The 26,113-nt window shown below is 48.4% G+C and overlaps 1 protein-coding gene across 1 annotated transcript in view; it reads right to left on the bottom strand.

The window, feature by feature from the left end:
- Nucleotides 1-8,314: 8,314 nt before the first annotated feature.
- CHRDL2 (chordin like 2) overlaps nucleotides 8,315-26,113 on the bottom strand; it is a 64,420-nt gene continuing 46,621 nt past the window's right edge. Inside the window, exons 9-11 of the mRNA XM_024210216.1 lie at nucleotides 23,535-23,717; nucleotides 16,441-16,533; nucleotides 8,315-10,142 (exon numbers count right to left, since the gene is read on the bottom strand). Of these exons, the coding sequence (XP_024065984.1) occupies nucleotides 10,063-10,142; nucleotides 16,441-16,533; nucleotides 23,535-23,717 (356 nt within the window). The 3' untranslated portion in view covers nucleotides 8,315-10,062. The remainder of the gene's footprint in view (nucleotides 10,143-16,440; nucleotides 16,534-23,534; nucleotides 23,718-26,113) is intronic.

Below are 26,113 nucleotides of genomic sequence, written 5' to 3'. Positions count from 1 at the left end.
AGATGGTGGCAGCGGGACCAAAGCTAAGCTGGTAGTTAAGCTTAGAGATTTTCATGCAGGCCCCTACATTTGTACCCTAAAGTTCAAAGTGGGGATACAGCCTTGACAAACCCACTAGCCTATGACATACACATACAGTTGTACAGTTCTGACTCCATCCACTAGAGGGCAGAGCTATGCATATTCTCTAGCCCTAAGGCTATGTCTACACTAGCGTGGTAAGTCAACCTATGCTACACAACTCCAGCTATGTGAATAACAAAGCTGGAGTCAACGTACCTTAAGTCGAGTTACCGCGGGGTCTACACCGCAGGAGGTCGACGGGAGAAAATCTCCCATCAACTTACCTTATTCTTCTCATCTTGGGTAGAATACAGAACTGGAGAGTGATCTGCAGTTGATTTGGCGGGTCTTTACTAGACCTGCTAAATTGACTGCCGGTGGATCGATCTCAGGGCGTTGATCCCAGCTGTAGTGTAGACCTGCCCTAAGATAGTATTTCATGAGCTAGTGAAACATCTAGTTATTAAGGAACATAAAGGCCTTTACTGGCCTGTATGTGGTGATCATATTTAGTTTAATTTAGTACATTCCCCATTTAAGAAGAGAAGCATCTGAGATCCTTTGAGATGTGCATCCCTGTGGGTACACTACTTCAGGAATTTTTCTTCCAAATAACACTAGCCCATGACCAGTGCTCCGATGACAAATGAATGACAGTGTGCTGCCTCTGTATGTCATAGAACTGGAAGAGACCTTGAAAGGTCATCAAGTCCAGTTCTCTGCTTTCACAGCAGGACCAAGTACCATCCCTGACAGATTTTTGCCCCCGATCCCTAAATGGCCCCCTCAAGGATTGAACTCACAACTGTGGGCTTAGCAGGCCAATGCTCAAACCACTGAGCTATCCCTCCCCCCTGCATGGCCTAATCATTATTATAACAGGGACAGCACCAGCTCCAATGAAGTAAGGCAGTGCAAAGGGGCCACATGGGGAAAAACAGAGCTCATCTGTGTACTCTTCCGGGGGCAGTCCGTAGCCCTACTGGGGCAGCAAGATGATTCCCTGCATTGGATTTCCATTTTACAGCTGCCAAGTGCTGAGTGATTAGCTGTCAGGATTGCGTCTAAAAAAACCAGAGATGTCACTTGGGTTTTCTTCAATTGTGCAAGTGCAGCGTGAGCCGAGGCACAAGATAACCTGCCAGCTGTTAAGTAGCAAAACTATAGCACTTTACGAGGGCGAGCCCAGGTCCATGATTAATGTGTGCACCACAGCGCAAGCTCATTGGCCCGCGTTACCGTGTCAGAACGGTAGGAACGGCAGCCAAAAGGAAAGTGTTTTACTGTTCAATATAAAATTTATGGGGTGGCTTTTATGACAGCATCCCAAGGTATGGCTGCAATAAAAGGATAAATAAAACACATCACAGAGGCTGAGGTAAAGGCGACAGAGATCTGGCGGCAGCGTTGTAAGGGTCCCAAGGCAGGTTTCTGATAGCAGGGGTTACACAGGCAGCTGAGAAAGCACTATGCAGTTTTGGGGGCAGTCAGCAAATGGCCGTGCAATGAAGCTAGAAAATAAAGAAAGCTCCACCCATGAGGGAATATGGGCTAGTTACGATGTCAGTTACACAGTGCAAAAGTCATGATTAGACTCTTCATAGACCAACTTTTTGTTCTGCGTTTGCGCAATGCCTTGCACAATGGGGGCCCGGTCCATGGCTGGAGCTGCAATAATAATAAAATAATTAATAAATAAATAAATAAATAAATAAAATACATCTATTTCCATGGCATATACCATGCAGGAATGTACCATGGAGTGACACTGAATTTCTGTGCAATGTTCCATGCAGGGCGTATGGTATATGAAGAGAGACTGAAAAGACTGGGACTTGTGACAGGGGGCTTGGAGGGCCGGGCGGCCTAGTGGTTAGAGCGCTTGGCTTTCAGCCCCCTGCTTGGTCAAGGAGCCTCAGTCTTTAAGGCCGGGGAGGATAGGTGGATTTGGGCCCTCCCTCTCCACCGGGTCTCAGCTCAGGGCCCTGTGACCAGGGGGTGGCCCTCCCAGCTGGGAGTCTAAATCCACTGACCTGGGCTACTTCCTACCAGTGTCTGTTCAGTTTGGGGCATGGCCCGTCTAGTCCTGTTCGCTGGATGACTGCCTTGGCCGGCGGGCTAGTGATTCTTTCCCTCAGGTAGGCAGCTAGCTCCTGCCTCTTTGCCGGTCAGCCCTGACCTGAGCCCCCTCCAGGCTTGGCATTGGTTGCAGTTAGAACAGGGATAGGGCTAGCTGGGGTCAAACTAGATATTTACTTAGCCCCGGTCTACACTACAAGCTTACGCTGGTATAACTCCATTGCTCAAGAGTGTGGTGAACCCCCGAGTGACACTTACACCGACCGAAGTCCCGGTGTAGACAGCGCTATGTCCAGGGCTGCCGAGAGCGGGTTCGGGCCCCGTTGAAAAAAATTTTTCGGGCCCCCCAGCAAAGGCAGACCTGCTAAACAGGGCCAACGAGGTGGGGGGAAGCCGGGCCCCAGGCCCCCTTCCGGACCGCCAGTCCCCAGTAATTTGTACCAGCTTCCCTCCCCCATCGTCGGCCCTGGCTATGTCTACTGCAGGGCTTCTCCCGTCGACACAGCTCCCGCCTCTCAGGGAGGTGAGCGCCTACGCCAATGGGAGAAGCTCTCCTGTCAGCACGGGTAGCACTGGTGCAGCGCTGTAAGTGTAGACACGCCTCAGCCTGCATGGTGCAGCCCCAAAGCTCACAGGTTTAGCACCAGGGGTAATTAACCACTGGGACAGGTTTCCTAGGAATGGCGGGGGCTTCTCTGCCACTTGGAATCCTTAACATCAAGCTTGGGTGACTCTAGTTTAACACACGTTAACGAGCTGGAGGCAGAATCACGGGGTGAAATGGTCTGGGTCTAGATCGTCACCGTGCTCCCTTCTGGCCTTGGAATCTGTGGCTCTCAGCTGTTCTCCCTGAGGAAGGAAGCTGTTCTTCCTTCACTGCAGAGTTAGCCTGGGCTCCCGCAATCCCCCTCCTGTCCACACACAAAACCCTCTCCCCCGAGTTTCGGGTTTTCCACCCAGACTAGCTGCCCTGACTGGGGGCTGGGTTACAGCTCAGGTGCTGCTTTCACTCAGGCTGGTAACCCGCCCACTTTGGAGTGAGGACACAGGCTAAACCACTCGAGGGCTGATAGTCCTCCTAGTCCTTCCCACAATTCCCCCCGGGTGCCCCAAAAGGCAGGTACGTTCCCCTGCCAGTCACTGGGAGAGACTCATAGAGTGGCTTGGCGGACAGCAGCGCAATGGCCAATGGCATGTGCCCCCAGAAGGCCTAGGTACACTCAGGGATGAACGCAGCAATGGAGAGGCTGCAGTAACTCGGGTAGGTAGCCTGACTGATCCCTTGTCCACTCTCACAGTCCACTAGGAGCAGGCTGGGCCATGGAGTTGAGCCCTGGCTGAGGCCAGGTGGCTGGTGGGCATGCTCCATGCATGTGGGCGGGGAGCAGCTGGGGCTCATCAAGAGATCAGTGAGATGTTGCTGTTTGAAGGGCGAACCGGGTTGCACAGACCATGGTGCAGACAGGTTCAGCAGCCGGGTGTCAGTCCGGGGCGAAAGGCAGTGGGTGAGCAGGCAAGGTGCTGGCCAACATGGAGAACGGGCAGACCCAGAAGACTGGCTTGGATGAGCAGGAGCTTGATCTCGGGAGACGAGGAGCGTGTGGGCAGCAATAGGCCTACGAAACAAGTTATACAGACAAGGGGTGTGACAAGTTGTATAGACAACAAGTGTGGGGGGAGGGATAGCTCAATGGTGTGAGCATTGACCTGCTAAATCCAGGGTTGTGAGCTCAATCCTTGAGGGGGCCACTTAGGGATCTCAGGCAAAATCAATACTTGGTCCTGCTAGTGAAGGCAGGGTGCTGGACTTGATGACTTTTCAGGGTCCCTTCCAGCTCTATGAGATAGGTATATCTCTATATATTAAGTACAGGAAGCTTTATACTAAGAGGTGTCCAATCAGCAGTCTGCTGCTAGCCAGCAGATCCCACTGAGTCAAGGGCTGTGGCTCCTGGGTGTGGGGTACCTGCTGCAGTTTCCTCATCTGAGCCTATAAGGTGGCAATGCAGATGGTATGGCTCTGACCTGACAACTCCCACAAGCCTGAGTTTGAGATCTGGTGGCACCAGACAGCAAAGGTTAATGCAACAGACTCTGGAGCAATTTTCTCTTCAAAGCATACGCTGTCTTTTCTTTGGTATTATTACTAGTTCATTTCCATTAGTATCTAGGTATTTAACCCCAACAAACTGGATACGAAGGCGATGGGCGCTGTAAAAGGCCCCAACCTGGATGGACACAGAAAGAGCCCCGGGGGGGAGAAATGCTGACTGGCCCTGGAGTGAAGAGGACCTGCTTGGTGCATAGAACTGACAGAGGACACACGACATCACTCTTGCTGCTGCTGGGAGGTTAAGAAGTGGTGGCAGGTTCAGACCATGAGTCTGGCTATGCCTCACTTCTTTCATCTGTAGAATGGGCTTAGCCAATCTTCCTCTTCTTGCAGCACGTTGGGAGGCGTCACTGAGGAATGGTTCATGTACCATTTGCACTGCAGCTTGCTCCCGCCATTCCTCACATCAGAATGTATGTCCAGCCCTGCGTGCTCCTAGCCTAGCACGCCGAAGACTGGGGTCCTAGTCAGGGCCGTCCTTACCCATACGCAAAGTACGCAGCTGCGTAGGGCACCAGGAAACTTGGGGCACCACATTTCCTGGTGCCCTACACAGCTGCGTGCTGCTCCAGCCCCTGCTCCGCCTCTTCCCCAGGGCCCCCACCTCTGCTCCAACCCCACTCCACCCCTTCCCCAAAGCCCCCACTCCTGCTCCACCCCCACCCCACCTCTTCCTGCCCCTGCTCCACCCCAGCCCCGCCCCCACTCCACCCCTTCCCCAAAGCCCCCGCCCCTGCTTTGCCCCAGCCCCGCCCCCACTCCACCCCTTCCCCAAGTCCTCGCCCTGCTCCGCCCTCAATATAGGCAGTGTGGGGTCTATGATGCATAGGTATGAAAAAAACCATAGCAACCCTAGAAAATAAAAGAAGGTGCCAGGCATGTGGATTCAGAAATACTTTAATCAGATTCTTCAGACAGATATGGATCTCCAAATAAATAGATTTAACAAAACCAAACCCAGGGATAAATACCTATACCAAACCATCTGAAAATCCCCCAAAGCTATTGCCGGGCAGTGTACACATCAATGCTACCACGCACCATCCTCGTATGGACAGAGAAGAAATGGCTCTGCTTTCCCTTTGGGAGATGCTCCCTCCTGTGAATATAGTCAGTAGATACTATGTAAGATATGTATATAGAGAGAGGTATATATATATATATATATATATATGCCGGCATAATAATGTGTTTAAGAGCTACCTTAGTGCATTGTTTAGCTCTCAGCCCCAGAGCTCTGAGAACTCCAGAGGTTCCATCTTTGCAGGCTATGTTAGCAAGGAAATGTTTTCCATTGATGTGTAAGTATAAGCCGAGAGAGGATGTCCAATCTGTGTGGCATCAAGGGCTGGGGCATTTCACCAGGCTCCCTCATGCCACGCCTAGGGCTCAGTCCCTCTGCCACTGGGAGCTTTGCCATTGATTTCGGTGGGAGCAGGATCAGCCCCCTAATTTGCCTATAAATTAACATCAAGTTTCAATAGAAAATAAGTACAACCATAGCATTTGCCCCGATCAGCCTGGATCAAGGGCCAGAAATGGCTTGTTGCTTGGAGTCGTCAGCAGTGCAAACCTGCTGTTGATCGGCTTAGTCCTCACCCAGCCGCCACAGGGAGAGCATGGCTGGGTGCCACTTTATATGACACCATGGGCTGCATCAGCCCCCTGCACATAACGTGGGCGCCCCTGGTCGGAAGGATTTCCCTGGCCCCACGTAGTCTTGCTTAAAGTTTCCTGGCAGTTCCTAAGAAATAAGATAGAGCAGCAGGGACCTCCAGGCCATTTTGACTGGGATGGGAGATGGGGGTGGGAAGCTAGGAAGCCTCATTGAAAAGCTCACCGCTGCAGCATTTTCTTCCCCGGAAGCACTGAGCACCCTCAGCTCCGACTGACTCTGAGCAACTGAGAGGACTACGCTCCTTGTGTCCGAGGTCGTCAGTATGGGGCTGCTGTTACCTCAGAGCAGAGGCAGCGCCTGAGGCTGGGCACAAGGAAAAAGCGCTTCACGCTCAGCTACTGTGTGTCAGGCAAAGCACGATCTCCATCCACCTGCAAACTGGCAGGGCTCAGGTGTGAGCCTGGTTGCGAGCCCAGGCAGGGGAGGAACGGGGTGTAAGGCACGCCCTCACTCCCCTGTGGGGGGACTAGCTGCGGCTCCAGACCCTGCAAGAGGGGAGGGCAGCTACTGATGGTCCCCGATTCCCCATCTCGCACGAGTAGGCAGAGCTTTAGCTCCCCCTGCCCAGGGCAATGGCCAGCACAGCCTGGAGGGGGAGTAACCTGCACTAGGAGAAAGGCTGGTCTAGTTTACTCCTCCCCTGGAGCCAGGGGGAAGCAGGGACTGGGCCTCCCAGAGACTCTTCCTCTGAGGGGGTGAAATATGGGGCTGGTTCAGGGTGGTGCTGTTTGTCTCGTTTGCAAACATGTGCTAGCAAGAACCTGTGAAGGTGTCTAAATTGACGTCACCCATTCAGGTGAGTATTGTGGCTCCCAGTAAGAAGCCACCAGTGACCACCCAGCGGTATCAGACATGCCTCAGGATTTAGCATCATGCGGTATAGTAGCAGTAAGCACTATCATTGGCAAATGCTGAATTTTTCAGGGCTTTGCTGGTAGGTGCTGAGGCATTTATCGCTCGTTTTGGTGCCTTTCACTGTCTTTGGTTCCCCAGAATTTGAAGTCGGGATTAGAACTGCATTGAGATGGATTTGGTGATGGAAGACAACCTCAGTAACCTAGGAGTTATGACTAACTCCGTTGGCCCTCACAGGGATGCAGTAGCAAGCAGAGGAGCCGTGCACTCCAGAAAACCAGGTCATCTATTTACCTAACCATGGAGTTGGGTGCTCGGCTTTAGGCACTCGAGTTTGAACATTTTTGCCTGACGCTGCCTCCATGCAAGAGTCTAAGGCTACGTCTTCACTACAGGGGGGGGTCGATTTAAGATACGCAAATTCAGCTACGCGAATAGCGTAGCTGAATTCGACGTATCGCAGCCGACTTACCCCGCTGTGAGGACGGCGGCAAAATCGACCTCCGCGGCTTCCCGTCGACGGCTCTTACTCCCACCTTCGCTGGTGGAGTAAGAGCGTCGATTCGGGGATCGATTGTCGCGTGCTGACGGGACGCGATAAATCGATCCCCGAGAGGTCGATTTCTACCCGCCGATTCAGGCGGATAGTGTAGACCTAGCCTAAGCTGGCTTTGGTAATGTACAAGCTACAGTCAATAGGCCAGACTCAGATCTCTGTTACACTGCCAGTGTCATTGCTCTGGCTTTATGCTGGCATTATTCATATCAAAGTCTGGCTACCTTGTGGAAGGCTGTGCTAATCGATTAAGTCCCAGTCTACCCTGTGTAACTCCCTGCTGGTGGATACAAGGAACTGTTTCTGCTGCCCTCTCACGGTCTGGACTTAACCCCAGAGGAATTTCAGTGACGTTCATTTTGTTAAGCCCCTTCACCCACTACACTAGGAGCCATCTAGGCCAGAGGTCTTAAACACCTAGCCTGCGGGCCGCATGCAACCTGCAGAGTTATTTGCTGCGGCCCGCCAAGCTCCCCGCGCCCCCCCTTACCCCCCCCAAGCTATTTCCCGCCGCCCCCAGCCCCCCCCCCCCCCCCCCCCCCCCCCCAGCATGCCTCGTCCCCGCTCCTCTGCCTACCTCCAGGCGCTTCCCGCTGCCAAACAGCTGTTTGGCAGCACTTAGCGTTTTCCAGGAGGGAGGGGGGAGGTGCGGGAGTCAAGCGCTCAGGGGAGGAGGCGGAGAAGAGGCGGGCCAGGGGTGGGGATTTGGGGAAGGGGTTGGAATAGGGGCAGGGAGGGGGCGGAGTTGGGGCGGGGACTTTGTTGAAGGGGTTGGAATGGGGGCGGGGAAGGGGTGGGAAGAGGCGGGGCAGGGGCAGGGCCTCATGGAAGGGGTGGAGTGGGGGCCGGGCCGGGGGCAGGGTGGGGCTTTTGTACCTTTATATGAAAAGGTGTCAGTGGTGCGGCCCTCGGGCCAATGTACTAGTCCTCATGTGGCCCTCGTGGTGATTTGAGTTTGAGACCCCTGATCTAGGCAGTGCACAGATGATGGCCCTGCTTCTCCTCTAAGCCACACCGGTGTAAATCTGCAGTAGCTCCATTGATTTCAGTAGGTTTGTTCTGGATTTACACAAGTGTAATGGAGAGCAGAGTATGGTTCGCACTGTATCACCTGTGTGCTCGGAGAGGAGTAGGGGGGTGAGAAAGGTGCATAAGGACAATAAACGAGTTACAATGGTGTCTGGTTAGCCAGCGGTGGGGGACCATTCTTGTATGATTACCAGAGCAAAAGCTGTGTGAAGGATCAGGTGCCCATCCTTGTGTTAGCCGGTGCTTTGCCAAGGTAATGCCTATCTGGGAGGGCAGCTATGCAGGGAATTTCCTACAGTTCATAAAACCAAACGAAAGCACTAGGCCCGTTGCAATTCTCAATGGGGAGAGTAAAAAAACATGAGCACAGAAAAAACATAGGGGGTTGGAAATTTCACACCTTGGGCCAAATTCAACCCTGCGGTAACGCTGTTGATGGTGGTGTAGTTACAGTAGGGATGAATTGGGCCCTTCGCTATCATGGGCAGTGTAATGAATGGTTTTTAATCTTTAGAGCCTGGAGCTGTACATCACCACATGGCCTCGAAAAGTAAATGTATGTGACCTGCAAAGAGAAAAAATAATCTCTTGGTTCTGCATTTTTTTCTTTATGGTGCATAAAGGAGGCCTAGCCATTTTCACCCTTAGTGTTTTCCAAAAAAAAATGTGCTCCTTTTCCACCTTAGAAATATCAAGAATATCAAATCTTGTCGTCTCTATTTTGTCGCTGGAGGTCTCCTTCGAGGACGAGAGAACTGGAGTGGGAGCTTCTTTGTCTATCAGTTGAAGACAGAGGGTGAAGGATGTTCAAATCCTTCACGAGGAGGGTTTTTCCTCCTTCCTCTTTGTCAGGAGTTTGAGTTAAATAGGGGGTAAGTAAATCAAAGGAGATATAAAGCTCTGTAAACAGTTGAACTAAAAATCCTCTTCCCGCTCTGTCGTCCCTATGTAGGACCCTGATTCAGCCAGGAACCGAAGCATGTCACCTAACTTTAAGAACATGAATAGTTCCACTGAAGGAAGTGGGACTACTCACAGGATTAACGTTTGTACTTGAAGTCCTGGCTGAGTTAGGGCCTAGCTCAGTCTGCAAAGAGGCTACATCCCTGGGAGATTTGCCATGATCAGATTATAACATCACTAGTTCTCCAGTCCTCCAAGGAGTCTTCCGGCTAAAATAGATTCAAGCGCTGATATTTCTAAAGTAATATAGTTTGCATTTTAAATGCTTTGTACATCACAACGATGCATACAAAGGAAACAATGGCGATTGTCTCTCTTTGCAGGTCTCCTTTAAGATGATAACAGTAGAAGCAACGAGACTCCTGTACTGGTTCACTGGTAGCCCATGATACAGGCTAGCGATACAAAACAGCTGGGAACCAGAGCCCATAGTTTCTCTCTTCACAGCGCATCCCTCCCGTCTTCTCCTCCTTTTCTTGCACCCCCTGAAATCGTGGACAAGCAGGAGACGAGGGGTGGCTCCCCCAACCCATCTCTGGGAACATTCCAAAGGGTGTCACGTCCGTGGTTGTCGCCGTGTTTCAGACTCAGATCTATTGTCGTCGCTGGTTTGATTGCTTGAGTTTTTAGTTTACATCCGTCTTTTTTTTTCCTTTTTTTGCTGTGCGAGTTTATTTAATAATGCAACTTTTTCATTTCTCTATATATTTGTTTTGGGGTTTTTTTTTACAAGTTCTTTGTTTCTTTCTCTGGACTCTCTGTCATCTTAAGCCCTGAGGTTTGGGCTCTGAAGTTGTTCCAGTGACCTAAATGAGAAGAGAAGACAGATGGATATTCACTACAGATGACTCTCCGACACTTGCCCTATTGGGAATGTAATACTAATAAATAATTATTATTTGTATTATCATGGCACCAGGATCCCTAGTCATGGACCAGGACCCCATGTGCTAGGCGCTGTACAAACCCAGAACAAAAAGAGAGTATTATCTTATACTTACAATCTAAGTATAAGACAAGAGACAGATGGGGGAGTACAATGAATAGGGCCCTACCAAATTCACAGCCATGAAAAACACATCACGGACCGTGAAATCTCATCTCCCTGTGATATCTGATCTTTTCTGTGCTTTTACCCTACACTATACAGATTTCACAGGGGAGACCAGAGTTTCTCAAATTGGGGGTCCTGACCCAAAAGCGAGTTGCAGGGGGGTCAGAAGATTTATTTTAGGGCGATCGTGGTATTGCCACCCTTACTCCTGCACCGCCTTCAGAGCTGGGTGGCTGGAGAGTGGCAGCTGGTGGCCAGAAAGCGGTGGCTGTTGGCCAGAAGCCCAGCTCTGAAGGCAGCACCCCACCAGCAGCAGTGCAGAAGTAAGGATGGCAATACCATATCATGCACCCTTACTCCTGCACCGCCTTCAGAGCTGGGCAGCCAGAGAGTGGCAGCTGCTGCCCAGCGCTGAAGGCAGCAGTGCAGAAGTAAGGGTGGCAATACCATACTACGCCATCCTTACTTCTGTGGTGCTGCTGGTGGCAGCTCTGGCTTCAGAGCTGGGCTCCCGGCCAGCAGCAGCCACTCTCCAGCTGCCCAGCTCTGACGGCAGCACCACCGCAGCGCAGAAGTAAGGGTAGCAGTACTGCAATCCACCCTACAATAATCTTGCGACCCCCACACAACTTCTTTTTGGGTCAGGACCCCTACAATTACGACACCGCGAAATTTCAGATTTAAATAGCTGAAATCATGACATTTATTATTTTTAAAATCCTATGATCGTGAAATTGACCAAAATGGACTGTGAATTTGGTAGGGCCCTAACAATGAGACCATTAATATTGCATCTCCCATCCTCAAAGATCCTAAAGGAGAGGATTTTGCAAAGGATAGATTATAGAAGAATAGTTTCTTCCACTGCAGAGTGAAATTCTATGGCCTGTTTTGCACAGGAGGTCGGATTAGGGTGATCAGAGTGATCCCTGCTGGCCCTAAAATCGATGAAGTTTTGGACGTGATCCTGCCGTCTGTGCTCAGCCCCCTGACTTCAATGGAAGTGGGTCCGAGTAAAGACAAATATCTCCATGGATCACATCACCTCTGAAACTTAGCCATCCACAGGGTAGAGGGTAGCATTCAGAAACCTCTGGTGGAGAAAGGTGGCTAAGGAAGACCAGAGCTAAACTCCTAATCTGTGCCCTGAGGCCTTTACAATCCAGGCTTCACGGAGGATGTTTACGTCTGTAAGATCTCACCAAGGAGACCTGCCAATAATGAACTTACATTATCATTCGTTTTTATTTATTCGCATTAATGTAGTGCCCCATCAACCCTGACTCCATCTTGGGATTCCACAGAGCATGGGGATTTCAAACGCGAGGGGGAGATCCTGAAACCATCCCCGCTGCGGTGATTTTAGGGGCTTTCCACATCAGTTTTCCATTATGATTTTCAGTTGGAACCGCAAACCCAAAATAGAAAAAGACCTTGGCCCCTCTGCCCAAAAGCTACAGTGAAGGGCCTAGGGTTAGGGTTAGTGTTGGGGTTAGATAAGGAAGGAGATGTAGAGAAAACCAGCACCCCAGGGGTCCTTATGTTATTACCTTTTTCTTCCTGCTATACAGTTTTCAACCTGTATAGCAATGGAGGCTATGCATGATTGACACGGAAATAAGACTGCTGTGCAAAGACTCCTCCGACTCTGGGCCCCCTAAATCCCAGCTCTCTAGACTCAAGCATATATAGCAAGCTACTGCCCAGAAATACACTCACAGTACGAAACAATCACATCCTCCAATGGCTCCCCGGTCATTCCAATTTAAAACCTTCCACAGAGTTACTCCAACCTATTCCATGATTCTTGGGAGAAAGCAGATTTGAGGCAGTGTGGCCCTAGGGCACTGCTCTGGGACTTAGAAGACTTGAATGCTATTCTTGGCTCTGCCACTGATTTGCTGTGTGACCTTGGTCAAGTCAGTTCACATGTCAGTGCCTCTTTCTCCTCTCCCTCTTAGTTCTGGCTTGTCTACCTAGACTATAAGATCTTAGGGCCAGGAACTGCTCTTACTATGTGTGTATACCATGCTTAGCATGATCTCAATGGGGGCCTCTATGCGCTACTATAATACAACTACTCAAAATAGCGTGTGGGTGTCAGGAGATGTGGTTTCAATCTCTGCCCAAGATTTCCTGTGTAATCTCTGGCAAATCACCCAACCTACCTGGTTTCTCAATCTGTGAAATGGGGATTAAATAATCCTCATCTACCTCCGAAAAGTATTGGGCAGTTTAATTAGTTAGGGCCAGATCCTCAGCTGGTGAAGGCAGTTTACACCAACTCAAAATCTGGCCCTTTATCTTCGTACAGCACTTTCAATATGGTAAGTGACATAAGTGTTAAGTATTATTGGAACTACTCATTTGTATTGTGTGGTTTTTGGAAGAACTGCACTTCTTTTTGTGTTCACGGAGCATTCAAGAAAGTATCACAATTTTCTCAAATGAATTCATTGTTAAAACCAATTCAACACATTTTGGGGGTGAAATTTGTTAACTCTCCAGCTCATCGTTGGAAATCTGAAATTCACATTCTGTTACCTCGTTGTGATTGGTCACAAACCACAACCTTGTTGTGATTGGTCGTAACCCCCCTGTGATGGGGTTTTTTTCTGGCCTCTTATTGGCTAAGTGTAATTCCTTTTCTCCTAGATTTCTGGATTACAAATTTAAAATTCCTTTTCTGCTAACGCTCTTGCTAGTAAAACCTTGGGATTCGACTGTACAAAGGGCTGGGAAGGACCTTAGATTAAAAATTCAAGTGGAAAATATTTTGCAGTATTTGCCTAGCTCTTATTGGCATTAAACTCATACAGAGTGTCAGCTGAGTCAGAGAGAAAGGATGGCCCGGTGGGTAGGACAGTAGCCTGGCATCCAAAAGTGCTGGGTTCAACTTCCAGTGCTGCCATAGACTTTCGGTATAACCTAGGGTGAGTCACTTAGGGCAGGTCTACACTACCCACTGGATCGGCGGGTAATGAGCGATCTATCAGGGGTCGATTTATCGCATCTAATCTAGACGCGATAAATCGATCCCCGAGCGCTCTCCCGTCGATTCCGGTACTCCACCGCCACGAGAGGCGCAAGCAGAGTCGACGGAAGCAGTCGACTCAGCGCCGTGAAGACGCTGCGATAAGTCGACCTAAATACGTTGACTTGACTTCAGCTACGCTATTCTCGTAATTGAAGTTGCGTAACTTAGGTCGATCCCCCCCCCGCCAGTGTAGACCAGGGCTTAGTCTCTGTGTGTCTCACTTCTTCATCTGTAAAGGGGATCATAAAACATTCCTACCTCACAAGTATGCTAAGGGAATAAATACATTACAAATTGTGAGGTGCTCAGAGTCTATGGTAAAGGGGCCATATTATATATATATATATATATATATGCTAGGACACACACTATAACGAATAAGTGCTGTTGTATATTGGTTCAGATTTATTTTACTGTGAAATATCACAATAATCATTGTACATCCATCTGAAAATCAGCCACGGAAGATGTTGGGGAGGCGGTCTTTTGTATTGCTAGTAACTTTCTGATTCCAATATTCTATACAGTACTTTGAAACCTTCCTTATTCTCCCAGTAGCTGATCTCAGCCCCTTTAATCCCAGGAAGGATTGTGTATCTCTAATACTGTCATATCCGGGAGGAATATTTTCTAGCTGAATTAGTCTCCTGTCACTGGGCAATTGCTGGCCAAGGCTTTCCTAGAAATCTCGGTAACTGTAATTGATGATTTCACAACATTGCTATTTTTTCACACCACAGACCCTTTCAGAGCAGCACACTTGTGAAATTGCAGAGGGCAGGGTGTTTAGGTCATCGGAAGCTTCATCGGGGAAAAACAGGATCACAATGACATGGTGTTAATCCTTGTGTGGGCGAAATAAGGATGAACAAAAGGAATTTTAAACAGTTATTTTAGGCATTTCTGCCTTGGACATTTTGCAGCCCAATGAATTTTTGTTCTTGAAATCTCCGCTGTGCGTGACTTTAAACAATGGCTCACTGTGCATGACTCAGGAATGTGAGTGCTCACAAAGGGTGCCAGTCTATTTAAATCCAGAGATTGTGAGCACAGCTCACCAGATCAACAAAAGGCCCTGTCTCCTCAGGTGAGGGAGGGACCACATAACCCAGGATTTAAGTGCACACGGAAGACAAAGAATGAAAATCAGGGACAGGCGCAGGGGTCAAAGGTTTAAAACGAGTTCTCCCGACAGCACCACTGCTCTGCAATGGAGTTCATGGAGTCGGTTGACGCTGCCTAGAGGAACTCTACCTGGATGCATGAAATGACCAGGAAGGGAAACATGGACTGATGGCCTCAGACACTAAAGTCCTCTAGTTATCCACCAGACAGATGGCAAGTAATCCCACACAACCCTGCCTCAAAGCCCTCTGAACTCAATGAGTCGTTCCATGTACTTAATGGGCTTTGGATAAGGCCTGATATACACTTCATCTCTCTCCTAGCCGGACCCTCTCCAGGTGGAGCGGGAATCTCCACCTGCACTATGCATTCAGTCCCTGGCCCCTTTGCTGACAAAAGTGCCCATCGGTGCTAATTATAACAGAAGGATTTGTGAGGTGGAAATTGGGATATTTAGGAAAAGCTTTCTAACGCGAAGGGTGGTTAAGCCCTGGAATAGGCTTGCAAGGGAGGTTGTGGAATCCCCGTCATTGGAGGTTTTTAAGAACAGGTTGGTGTGACAGGGTGCCGGGCATGAAGTGCTTAATCAGCCCCCTGCCACGCCAGCCCCAATCAAGGGGAATGGATCGGGGCTGGCTGAATAGCCCTGCCTGCTTGGCAACTAGAAACACCTGCCAGCCTAAGTCGCCATGGGCTATAAAGGCTGGGAGGGAGATACAGGGAGAGGCCAGAGGCTGAGAGGGACTGGTGGCTCTGGTCTGCTGCTTGTGAAGCCTGGCTGTAAAATCCTGTATATAGATAGTAAGGTGGTAGTGGTGGGAAATAGACATAAATAAAATATACTGGCGATTGCATCAACCTGAGGCGTCCCTGACTGGTTTGTGAGGGCAGCAGGGGCAGAAGCTAGAGGGGCCCAGCTGCGCCTCGCTACAGCTGGACCAACAGCTGTCAGGGACTGTCTAGGTTTACTAGGTCCTGCCACAAACCAAGGGGCTGGACTCAGGGGCACCGGGGAACAGGGGGGACCCGGGGGCCATGGCCCCACCACTTTTTACCGGCCATAAGGGCGAGCGACAAGGGGAGAGGACAGAGAAGAGAAATCAGGGGGTGGGGTCTTGGGGGGAAGGGGTGGTGTGAGGGCAGGGCCTCAGGGGATGGCAGGGGGGGCACGGTTTGGGTGCCAGTGCCCCCCCCCCCACACTTTTAGGAAGCTTCCTCCACTCCTGGCTGGTCTTGTGTCCCTTCCAGCCCTACATTTCTATGATTCTCTGACACGGCTCCACTGAGCGGAGACCCTCACTTTCCTGTTACACAGGCTGCTGAACAGCTAGCAGATGATCAGTCTTGGCCTGGACCAAGCAGTGAATGACTGTGCAGCTCAAGCCCTCCACAACCACTCTCTGTCAGCATGTGGCCTGGTGGTGCCAGGTTATTACAACATTTACACACTTCCAGGAACATTAAGGAGGATTTCAATATATCGGGGAGTGTTTTGTCAAAGCCATTGCATCACTTTTTCCGGTAATGCCAGATGGATTCGATATAAAAATCAAACAGTTTTACGGACTTTGGAGAGATGTAACCTTTGGGTTGCGTAATCATGTGTCCACTTGAAGGAACTTGGCTGGCCTTTCAAGTATTATTATAAAGTGAAAATGTGACTGGTAACAAAGCAGACTGTGCACATGTTTAAAGACACTTAGTCTGTGCCCCTTGTTAAATGTGGACAAGTCAGTTTGCTCACACTGTATTTCATTTCCCCCCATTTGCTCAGTAGGGTAAATGAGATCTTTACGGGATGACTAATGAGTCCAGAACACATATCGGTAGAACCCAGTCTACTATTGCCAGGAGATTACAGAAGTAAAGATTTGCTTTTTATTTGTACCTTCATTTGTTCTGGTGATCAGCCTAAAGTTCTGTGCTTCTGGGTTGAACTCCTGTTTCCTGATCTTCTTGATCTGTATCAAATGAAATATTCCTGGGGACAGAGATGATTGGCATGAATATTTTACAGCCAGTTATAGCTTACAGATCAGCTCCATTTTAAAACAGAACAACCCCCCCACCACCAACAACAACAAAAAACCCTTCTCTTTAGTTAGCTAATTAGAAAGGTAAAAACACAGGAACAGTGGAAGCAACAGACTGGATCAGACCTGTGGTCCATCTAATAAGAACACAAGAGCGGCCATACAGGGTCAGATCATGGCCCATCTTGCCCAGTATCCTGTCTCCAACAGTGGCCTTTACCAGAGCTTCAAGGGGAGTGTACAGAACAGAGCAATTATGGACAGATCCGCCGCTGTCTTCTACCCCTGACTTCTGGTAGTCAGAGGTTTAGGGTCACCTCAACCATGGGGTTGCACACCTGACCATCTTGTCCCCAAGAACTTATCCAGTTCTTTTTTGAACCCAGGTATACTTTTGGCCTTCACAACATCCCATGGCAATGAGTTCCACAGGTTAGTTGTGCGTTGTATGAAAAAGTACTTCCTCTTGTTTGTATTAAACCTGCAGCCTATTAATTTCATCAAGTGGTCCCTGGTTTTTGTATTGTGGGAAAAAGTAAATAAACCTTCCCTATTCACTTTCTCCACACCATTTGTGATTGTATGGACCTCTATCAGATCCCACCTTAGTCATCTCTTGTCTAAGCTGAACACCCCTAATCTTTTTAGTTTCTCCTGGTATGGAAGCCATTCCATACTCTTGAACATCTTTCTTGCCCTTCTCTGAACCTTTTCCAATTCCACTATATTCTTTTTGAGATGGGGCAACCGGAACTGCAGCAGTATTCAAGAAGTGGGCGCACCATGGATTTATATCGTGGCATTATGGTATTTTCTGTCTTATTATCTATCCCTTTCCCAGCAGCTCCTAACATTCTGTTAGCCTTTTTGAATGCCGCTGTGCACTGAACAGAAGTTTTTAGAGAACTATCTCTGGTGACTCCAAGATCTCTTTCTGGGGTGGTAACAGCTGATTTAGAACCCCTCGTTGTATACGTATAGTTGGCATTATTTGTTCCAATGTGCCTAATTTTGCATGTATCAACATTGCATTTCATCTGCCACTTTGTTGCCCAGTCGCCCGGTTTGGAGAGATCCCTCTGCAACTCCTCGCATCCCATTATCTCGTCCATTATCCTGTCTCCAAGAGTCGCAACACCAGATACTTCGGAGGAAGGTACAAAAAAACTTGCGTTGAGTTATCACAATTTCAAAATATCTCTGTAATAATAGGAATAACTAATAACAGTAGCACTTGGAGACCCCAGCCAAGGCCAAGGCCCCATTGCACTGTACAGCACCTAGCACCTGATCTCAGCTGGGGCCTCCAGCTGCTACCATAACACAGACAATAACAATACAATAACAGGGCTCTCTCTCTCTCATTTCCCTCCTGACAAACACCTCCAGCCTCATCTCTGCACCCCTCCTTTCAGACCCCCTCGTTCCCGTGTCCATGGAACTGGCTGATGCTGATTCATATTTCATTTTTCTAGGCATTCAGCAGCCAACATTTTTTTTAATCCCCCAGTTTAGAAATGTAGCTTGACTAGGAAATATAAAAATATTTCTATATAGATTTATGCTTCTTTTGTGCCAGAGTCAGAATGCGAGCGGAGGCGTTTGAGTGAATTGTTTAATTCAAGAAAACCAGAACATGTATTTAGCAATGGAAATGACCTTTCAGATGGATTAGGTATTATAACGTTCATGTTAAGTAGTGAAGTGCTGACAAATGTGCCAGGTATGCCTGGAACATCCTTCCTCACCCTCTCACTTAGCCTCTCTTCTGCCAAGGGCAGCCTCTGTGTCCACTGGCTTGGGATGTGAGAGGAAGTGTCCGCTAGTGGTTGAAGCAGAGGACTCAAAAGCGTGACTAGAGCTGAGTGAATCATGTTTGATTTTTCGATTTGGTGGCCGAATTGAAAAACCGAAGAAAAAATCGGTTAATTTCAAACCCAAATTGAGGTGTTGGGTTTTTTTCTGTTCTTCTCAATGAAATAAAAAACCTGAAAACATTTCCTTCAGGTCGAACGAAACATTTAAAAACTGTCATTTCAGCTCAACGTTTCGGACACTTCCAAGATTCTTGTTTTCCGTTTTTTTCAGTCGAAGCTACTTGCCGAATTTGACCTAAATTCACAAATAGTTTCAGCTCCCAGAGAAATGCATTTTCTGGTGAGTTTACTGTTAACCAAAATAAAAAGTCACCCAGCCTTAGTCCTGACTCTTGGGGTACGTCTACACTTACTGGAGGGTCCGGCGGCAGGCAATCGATGTTCTGGGATCGATCCCGGAAGTGCTCGCCGTCGACGCCGGTACTCCAGCTCGCCGAGAGGAGTACGCGGCATCGACGGGGGAGCCTTCTTGCCGCGTCTGGACCCGCAGTAAGTTCGGACTAAGGTACTTCGAATTCAGCTTCGTTATTAACGTCGCTGAATTTGCGTACCTTAGTCCGAAGTGGGGGGGTAGTGTGGACCAGGCCTTATTAGCCTCCATTTCTAGCTCTGGCTCTGCCTTTGAGCTGATCTGTGGCTTTGGGCAGCCTCAGTGCACTCTCTGTATAAAATGGATATAATACCTCCCTCACCGGAGTGCTTAGAGGCTTAATGAATGACTTGATGAAGTATGGTCCAGTGAATAGGGACCTCGCCTGGGCTGTGGGACACCTGTGTTTGATTCCACTTCTGACACAAACATCCCAGATGACCCTGGGCAAGTCACCTAGCCACTTTGGGCCTCAGTTCCCCATCTGTAATACGGGGATAACAGCCCTGCCCTACCTCACAGGGGTGGTGTGAGGAGAAATACGTTGGGAGTCTGAAGATGCTCGGCTTCTTTGGTGATGGGGGCCATGTAAGTTCCTTAGTTAGATAACTAGAAAACATTTAACTTTCTTAGCTATAAAAGATCAGAGTAGATTATGGATCACACTGGAGCATCCATTTCAGTAGGACCCACAGGGGCTTCCCAGAGAAGAAGTCTTCTGTGTGAGGAGCTAAGAGGATCCAGCAGGGTTAGCAGATAGGTGGAGAGAGACAGACGTCCTGTCCTCTTAAGGAGCACAGCTTCCTGAGGGGATCCTTGCTTTTCTCCTTCATTCACCTTTCCTAGTGGGCAAAGGGCCCCCCGCTGTCCTGAGGACAGCAACAGTCCTAGCCATGTGAGAAAACCGTGTGCGCGTCTGTGTGTGAACTGATACAGCCCCGAGCGTGTGTCTATAGAGAGTGCTACACAGTTCTGACAGCAGCATACATGCGTGTGAGAGAGAGAGAGAGAGAGAGAGAGGGAGAGAGAGAGAGAATGGCAGCTGACACAGGCCTGGCCAACAAGGTACATGGGTCTGTGTCTCTGAGACAGTGAGAATTGCTACTTTTCACAGAATCATAGATTTCAAAGCCAAAATGTATCATTTTGATCAGCTAATCTGGCCTGCATAAAGGCCAGAGAGCCTCATCCAGTAATTCCGGAGGGGGGGGGGGGAGGGGAGAGAGAGAGAGAGAGAGAAAAAACCAGTGTGTGCGTTCCACCCTGTGACGTGACTACAGGGCTCAGCTCATCTATCTGTAAAGTAATGCACATTGGAAAAAATAACCCCAACTATACATACAATATGATGGGCGCTAATTTAGCTACAATGAATCAGGAAAAAGATCTTGGAGTCATCGTGGATAGTTCTCTGAAGATGTCCACGTAGTGTGCAGAGGCAGTCAAAAAAGCAAACAGGATGTTAGGAATCATTAAAAAGGGGATAGAGAATAAGAAGGAGAATATCTTATTGCCCTTATATAAATCGATGGTACGCCCACATCTTGAATACTGCGTACAGATGTGGTCTCCTCATCTCAAAAAAGATATACTGGCATTAGAAAAGGTCCAGAGAAGGGCAACTAAAATGATTAGGGGTTTGGAACGGGTCCCATATGAGGAGAGATTAAAGAGGCTAGGACTTTTCAGCTTGGAAAAGAGGAGACTAAGGGGGGACATGATAGAGGTATATAAAATCATGAGTGATGTGGAGAAAGTGGATAAGGAAAAGTTATTTACTTATTCCCATAATACAAGAACTAGGGGTCACCAAATGAAATTAATAGGCAGCAGGTTTAAAACAAACAAAAGGAAGTTCTTCTTCACACAGCGCACTGTCAACTTGTGGAACTCCTTGCCTGAGGAGGTTGTGAAGGCTATGACTATAATAGCATTTAAAAGAGAACTGGATAAATTCATGGAGGTTAAGTCCATTAATGGCTATTAGCCAGGATGGGTAAGGAATGGTGTCCCTAGCCTCTGTTGTCAGAGGGTGGAGATGGATGGCAGGAGAGAGATCACTTGATCATTGCCTGTTAGGTTCACTCCCTCTGGGGCACCTGGCATTGGCCACTGTTGGTAGACAGGATACTGGGCTGGATCGACCTTTGGTCTGACCCAGTACGGCCGTTCTTATGTTCTTATCTGCTCCCCAGGAGTCCCGCTAGGGAGTGACAGCAATGGCGGCAGGGGGCGAAGGGAAAGACGGATCGTTTATACCATGCAAGTTCCATCCCCTGGCTCCTGCAACAGTCTCCTCAAAGCCCACTTCTTTCTGCTCTCTGCCCCCCGCTCTAAGCCCCAGCCCAGTGCATAGAAACCGAATTTAAACATCAAGGCCAGTGCTTTATAACGCCTTAGGAAGTAACAGCACTCGCCTGCTTCCCACGGGTGTTGCCGTGGTTACTAAATTAACATGATGTTAGGTCTAGGTGCACCTCATCCTGCCTCAGCACAGTGGGCTGGACTGGATGGCCTCTGGGTTTCTCTTCCAGCTGGACATTTCTATGATTCTGTATTTACAAAGTGCTTTGAGATCCTCAGATGAAACACATGAAGAGTGTCCTCTTGCGCCCTCTGAAATCAATGGCAAAGTTTTCACTGATTTCCACAGGCCCAGAATCAGGCCCTATACTATTATAATTGAAGTGATGTGTAGACACAGACTGTACCAAAGCAGGAATAAATAATACCGCCTAGGGGTAAGAAATACTATAGGTCACACACAATAGCGAGGTGGATGAACTCCAATGGTCTGCTCCCAGCCTCCCTGCACCCACAAATCTTCTTCTGTTACTCAAGTGAAATACAGCGTAGTGGTGGAATCCATACGTGCCTGAGCTCACACAGTCTCCCAGCAGTAACACTCTATGCTGCCAAGCAAAAGAGCAGAGCTGGACTCTTGGATGAGGGCTTTCCCTGTCTTGGCTGGCAGAGCTGCAAGCTCCCTGGAGGCATTAAGCATTTGGCCTTGGTAGGTGGGAGGACCACACCATGCACTGTTTTGGTAATGACCCCTGCCAACCAATGATGAGCAGCCAGTGTCTGCTCATGAACTTGGCCCGATATCCTGAGTCAATGTCTCAAACTGTGACAATCCTTCAGTGCCTGTGAATCTCAGCATCCATGGCTGGAGACAGAGACAGACCTAGGAGGGATGGGTACTCCAGTGGAGGAGCTCAGATACCATGGTGATGGGTGTCCTTATTAAAACCTACATCGGTACAGCCTTCATATTATATTATATATTATAGAGGTCACCTGAGGAAGAAGAACCTGGCCAATGTAAGAAAGAAGGCATTTATGGGTATGGATAGAATATGAGCTTAGTGAACCATAAGGAACAACTGAAATGGAGATCTTCTGATATAATAATACCCTCCATTTTCAAGCACCCTGAGCCTTCTACCTGTTCCAGTTTATTATGGGTGATCCACAAAGCAATCATCTACTACAGGGGTCGGCAACCTTTCAGAAGTGGTGTGCCGAGTCTTCATTTATTCACTCTGATTTAAGGTTTCACGTGCCGGTAATACATTTTAACATTTTTAGAAGGTCTCTTTCTCTAAGTCTATAATATATAACTAAACTATTGTTGTATGTAAAGTAAATAAGGTTTTTAAAATGTTTAAGAAGCTTCTTTTAAAATTAAATTAAAATGAAGAGCCCCCTGGACCGGTGGCCAGGACCTGGGCAACGTGAGTGCCACTGAAAATCAGCTTGCGTGCCGCCTTCGGCACACGTGCCATAGGTTGCCTACCCCTGATCTACTAAATCAAGAATCTGAATTACAATGAGCAGTGGACAGTGGCTAACAGGTCCAGTGGGCCAGATCCTCAGCTGGTGTAAATAGGAACGTAGGATGTTAGTCTGTTAGTCTTTAAGGTGCCACTGGACTCCTCGTTGTTTTTGAGGTTGTAGGACTGGAAAGGACTTCCAGTCCCCTTGTAAATTGGTGTAGATCATTTGAAGTCAGTGGAGTGACGCTGACTTATACCAGCTGAGGAAACTGCATGGTACCGTACTATATGTATAGTGTTTAATTTGAGGTCTCCTCTCATTTTACTGCTTATTAGCTATACTTCAGCCTCAAAAATTGAGAGTTTTGGGTCAGATCAGTATTCAAAAGTTTGGATCCAAATCCATCGAGTCTGGAGAATTTGACATGTTGTGTGATGTTGATTTCCAGTGTTTGCTGCTTCCTGTTGAGTCAGTATGTAAGTCAGGAGAAGAGCTTTATTGCAGTATTGCAACGTTTGCTCTTTCAGTTTGGGATGGAAGATGGAGAGGACACGGCTCAGGCAAAAATGAAAAGGAATGAATGGAACTGTTTTGAATGTCAGAAAGAGTTCACCTTGGGTTTGGTGTGAATTCAAGGGGAATGGCTGAAGGAGGGTCAGATTTCATCCAGACTGGTTTACTCAACTACTGTGCATCAGGTCTATGGTACAATGGGGTTACCGGACACATCTACCTACAACTAATGCTAACCATGGAGATGTCTCCAAATCAGCAGACTGAGGTTACCTAGGTAGGAGCATTGCAGAAAGAAGCCAAAAACATGATTCTCCTGCCAAAGCTGGAGAGGACACTAAACAGGTATGGCAATGACCCTTCAAATAACCCTTAAAAATCCTTTGCTGGTTTCATTCACCAGATTCACCTTTTACCAGTTTCCAGCTGTAAATTTCCACCTCTTCAGAAGAGTCTTTCTCGATTGCAATTTTTCTCAGGTCTTCCTTTGGGCTCTCGGAGCTGGGTGGCACAAACATGTAGACCGATACCCTGTTCAGATTCTTGGCACATCTAGGGGTATTTATTTCATCCGTGGGCTTGACTTTGGCATCTAGGCACAAACAAAGTCAGCATTAGTTGTTTCGCAGCTATGTAGTCAATAAGAGTGGCACAAAGAATGTAGACCAGGCCTTTTATTTACGACTCAGAGCAAGTCCACACTGCAATCAGAGGTGTGATTACAGCTCAGGTAGACATACCTGAGCTAGCTTTAATCTAGTTAGCATGCGTACCGATAGCAGTGAAGACGCAACACCACAGGCTTCAGTGTGGGCTGTTCAAGCCCACCCAGAACCCTGAGCATGTCCTCACATTCCTAGTCCATGCCAGGATCCGTGCCTGTGTCTTCACTGCTAATTTTAGCTAGAGCAAAGCTATCATGGATATGCCTACTCAAGCTCCAGTCACACCTCTGAGTGTAGTATAATTGAGTCTGAAGGCACGATCTGAAAATAAGGAGCACCGAATATTATGATGAGTTTTAAAAGGAGACCATTTAGTTTTCTGTAAGTGGATGGAGACCATGACCATATTGCTATTGAATGCTGAGAGAGAGAAGTACCCTAGCGTTAGCAATGGTGAAGGTAGATTTTTTTTTTAAGTTCTCTGTTATTTGCCATGTGGATTGTTAAAAACCATTATTTTTCCGATTCACAGCCTCTGTGTTGTACACAGAAGGTGATAGGGATCAGGTAGCAGCAAACTGAAAACCTTCCCAAAACAAAACCGGGCAAAATTCTCATCTCAGATCCTGTCAGTGGGTCTCAACTTAGAATTATAGAATATCAGGGTTGGAAGGGACCTCAAGAGGTCATCTAGTCCACCCTGCTCAAAGCAGGACCAATCCCCAACCGACCCCCTCAAGGATTGAACTCACAACCCTGGGTTTAGCAGGCCAATGCTCAAAACACTGAGCTATTCCTCCCCCCAAACTTGATTTGCTCTCTCTACCCAGGAGGGTCTCTTAGGGTATATCTAGGGAAGGGGGGCGGGACTCCAGAGCCCGAGCTACAACTTCCAAGCGCTGTCTACACAGCTTGTCTACCCTGCTAGCACAAGCCCCACCAGCCCAAGTCTGTCAACCCGAGCTGGGAGGCTTGCTCTAAAATGCTGTGTAGACCTACCCTCATTGACTTCAGCGGGGATAAAGTAGGGCTCAAACCAAACCCCTGGATCTGGACACTCTTCAATGTGAGGGATGATTTTCCAATCTTTGGGTCAGATCCACAGCTGCTGTAGATCTGCACAGCTCCACTGAAGTCAGCAAAGCTATGTCGGTCTACACTAGTCATTTGGAGGTGTATGTAACACACTGGCCGAGCATGTGGGACTGATCAGTCCCCATCTGCAGGTCATCTGCTGGACCTCCCTGCGGGGGAAGGGAGAGAGGCGTTGAGACTCTAGAAGACAAATGCTTTGTACAGTGTTATTAATGGGGTCACTCGTGCTTTTGGGGCATGGGCTCCAGGGAAACAAAGCAAATCTTCCTGTCCTGAGCAGTGAATGAGAGGAAGGTGTATATTAAAGTAGCTGTGGGCTACTCCCCTGGGCTTCTTACACTGGCTTTACACGGGTAACTCCATTGACTTTAGTGGGGTGACTCCTGATTTAAATAATTGTATCTGAGAGGAGAATCCAGCCTGGACGTAGCCACTCTGAATTGGCACCTCCCGACACCTGCCTGGTAGGGGCTTTTCCGGCTGCACCCCTCTCCTCTGGCCCATTGACATGTCATTTACACCAGTTCAGACTCACTGGGCCTGCTTGTGATCTCACTTTCCCCAGCCAATCAGGAATAGTTTCAATTAAACCAATGGGGTGGCCCCAAAGTAAAATCGGGGCGAGATCTTTGGCTGGTGCGTCACAGTGTAGCTCCAGGATCGGGCCCCAGGTATAAGTGTGATCAGAATCAGCCCCCTTTATATTCACTCACACCCACTTATTGAGGTGTCACCCACACTCCCTTACACGTCACCTCTGAATCTGGCCTGCCCTGTCAGTTGGGAGGGTGGTAGCTGGAGGGATATTTACAACCTTGGGCAATTTTTAACACTCCCAAGCGAACGTGCTTTGTCAATTTTTGGCTTCTGCAGTAATTAAGAATTCGCTTTCAGATTTGGAAGCCGGTTTGTTGCATTTGGTTGAGGTCCCTGGAACTCAGAGGAGCTCCCTCCCACCGCTGAATTTCGCCTTGTTCTCTCGCCCTTTTGGCTGGTAAGCTTTTCACACTACTCCAGAGAAAGTCTGGTTATAAATAAACACGGGGAGTTTATTTTAGGAGTGAGAATATGGGGTCTGATTCTGCTCTCACACCAGTCCTGCACCGGTGTATCTCCCTCCTCTGCAATGGATTTACACTGATATAAATGACATCGGAATCCTGAGAGAGAGAGAAAAGCAGAGCGGTGTTTTGCAGTGACCATAACATAAGCATTCAGCTAGCTGTCT

Source organism: Terrapene carolina, unplaced genomic scaffold, assembly GCF_002925995.2.
Source record: "Terrapene carolina triunguis isolate 2854851 unplaced genomic scaffold, T_m_triunguis-2.0 Scaffold97, whole genome shotgun sequence".
NCBI classification, from domain to species: Eukaryota; Metazoa; Chordata; order Testudines; family Emydidae; genus Terrapene; species Terrapene triunguis.
Note: the sequence above shows the minus strand (reverse complement) of the source record. Positions and strands in the feature narration are given on the sequence as shown.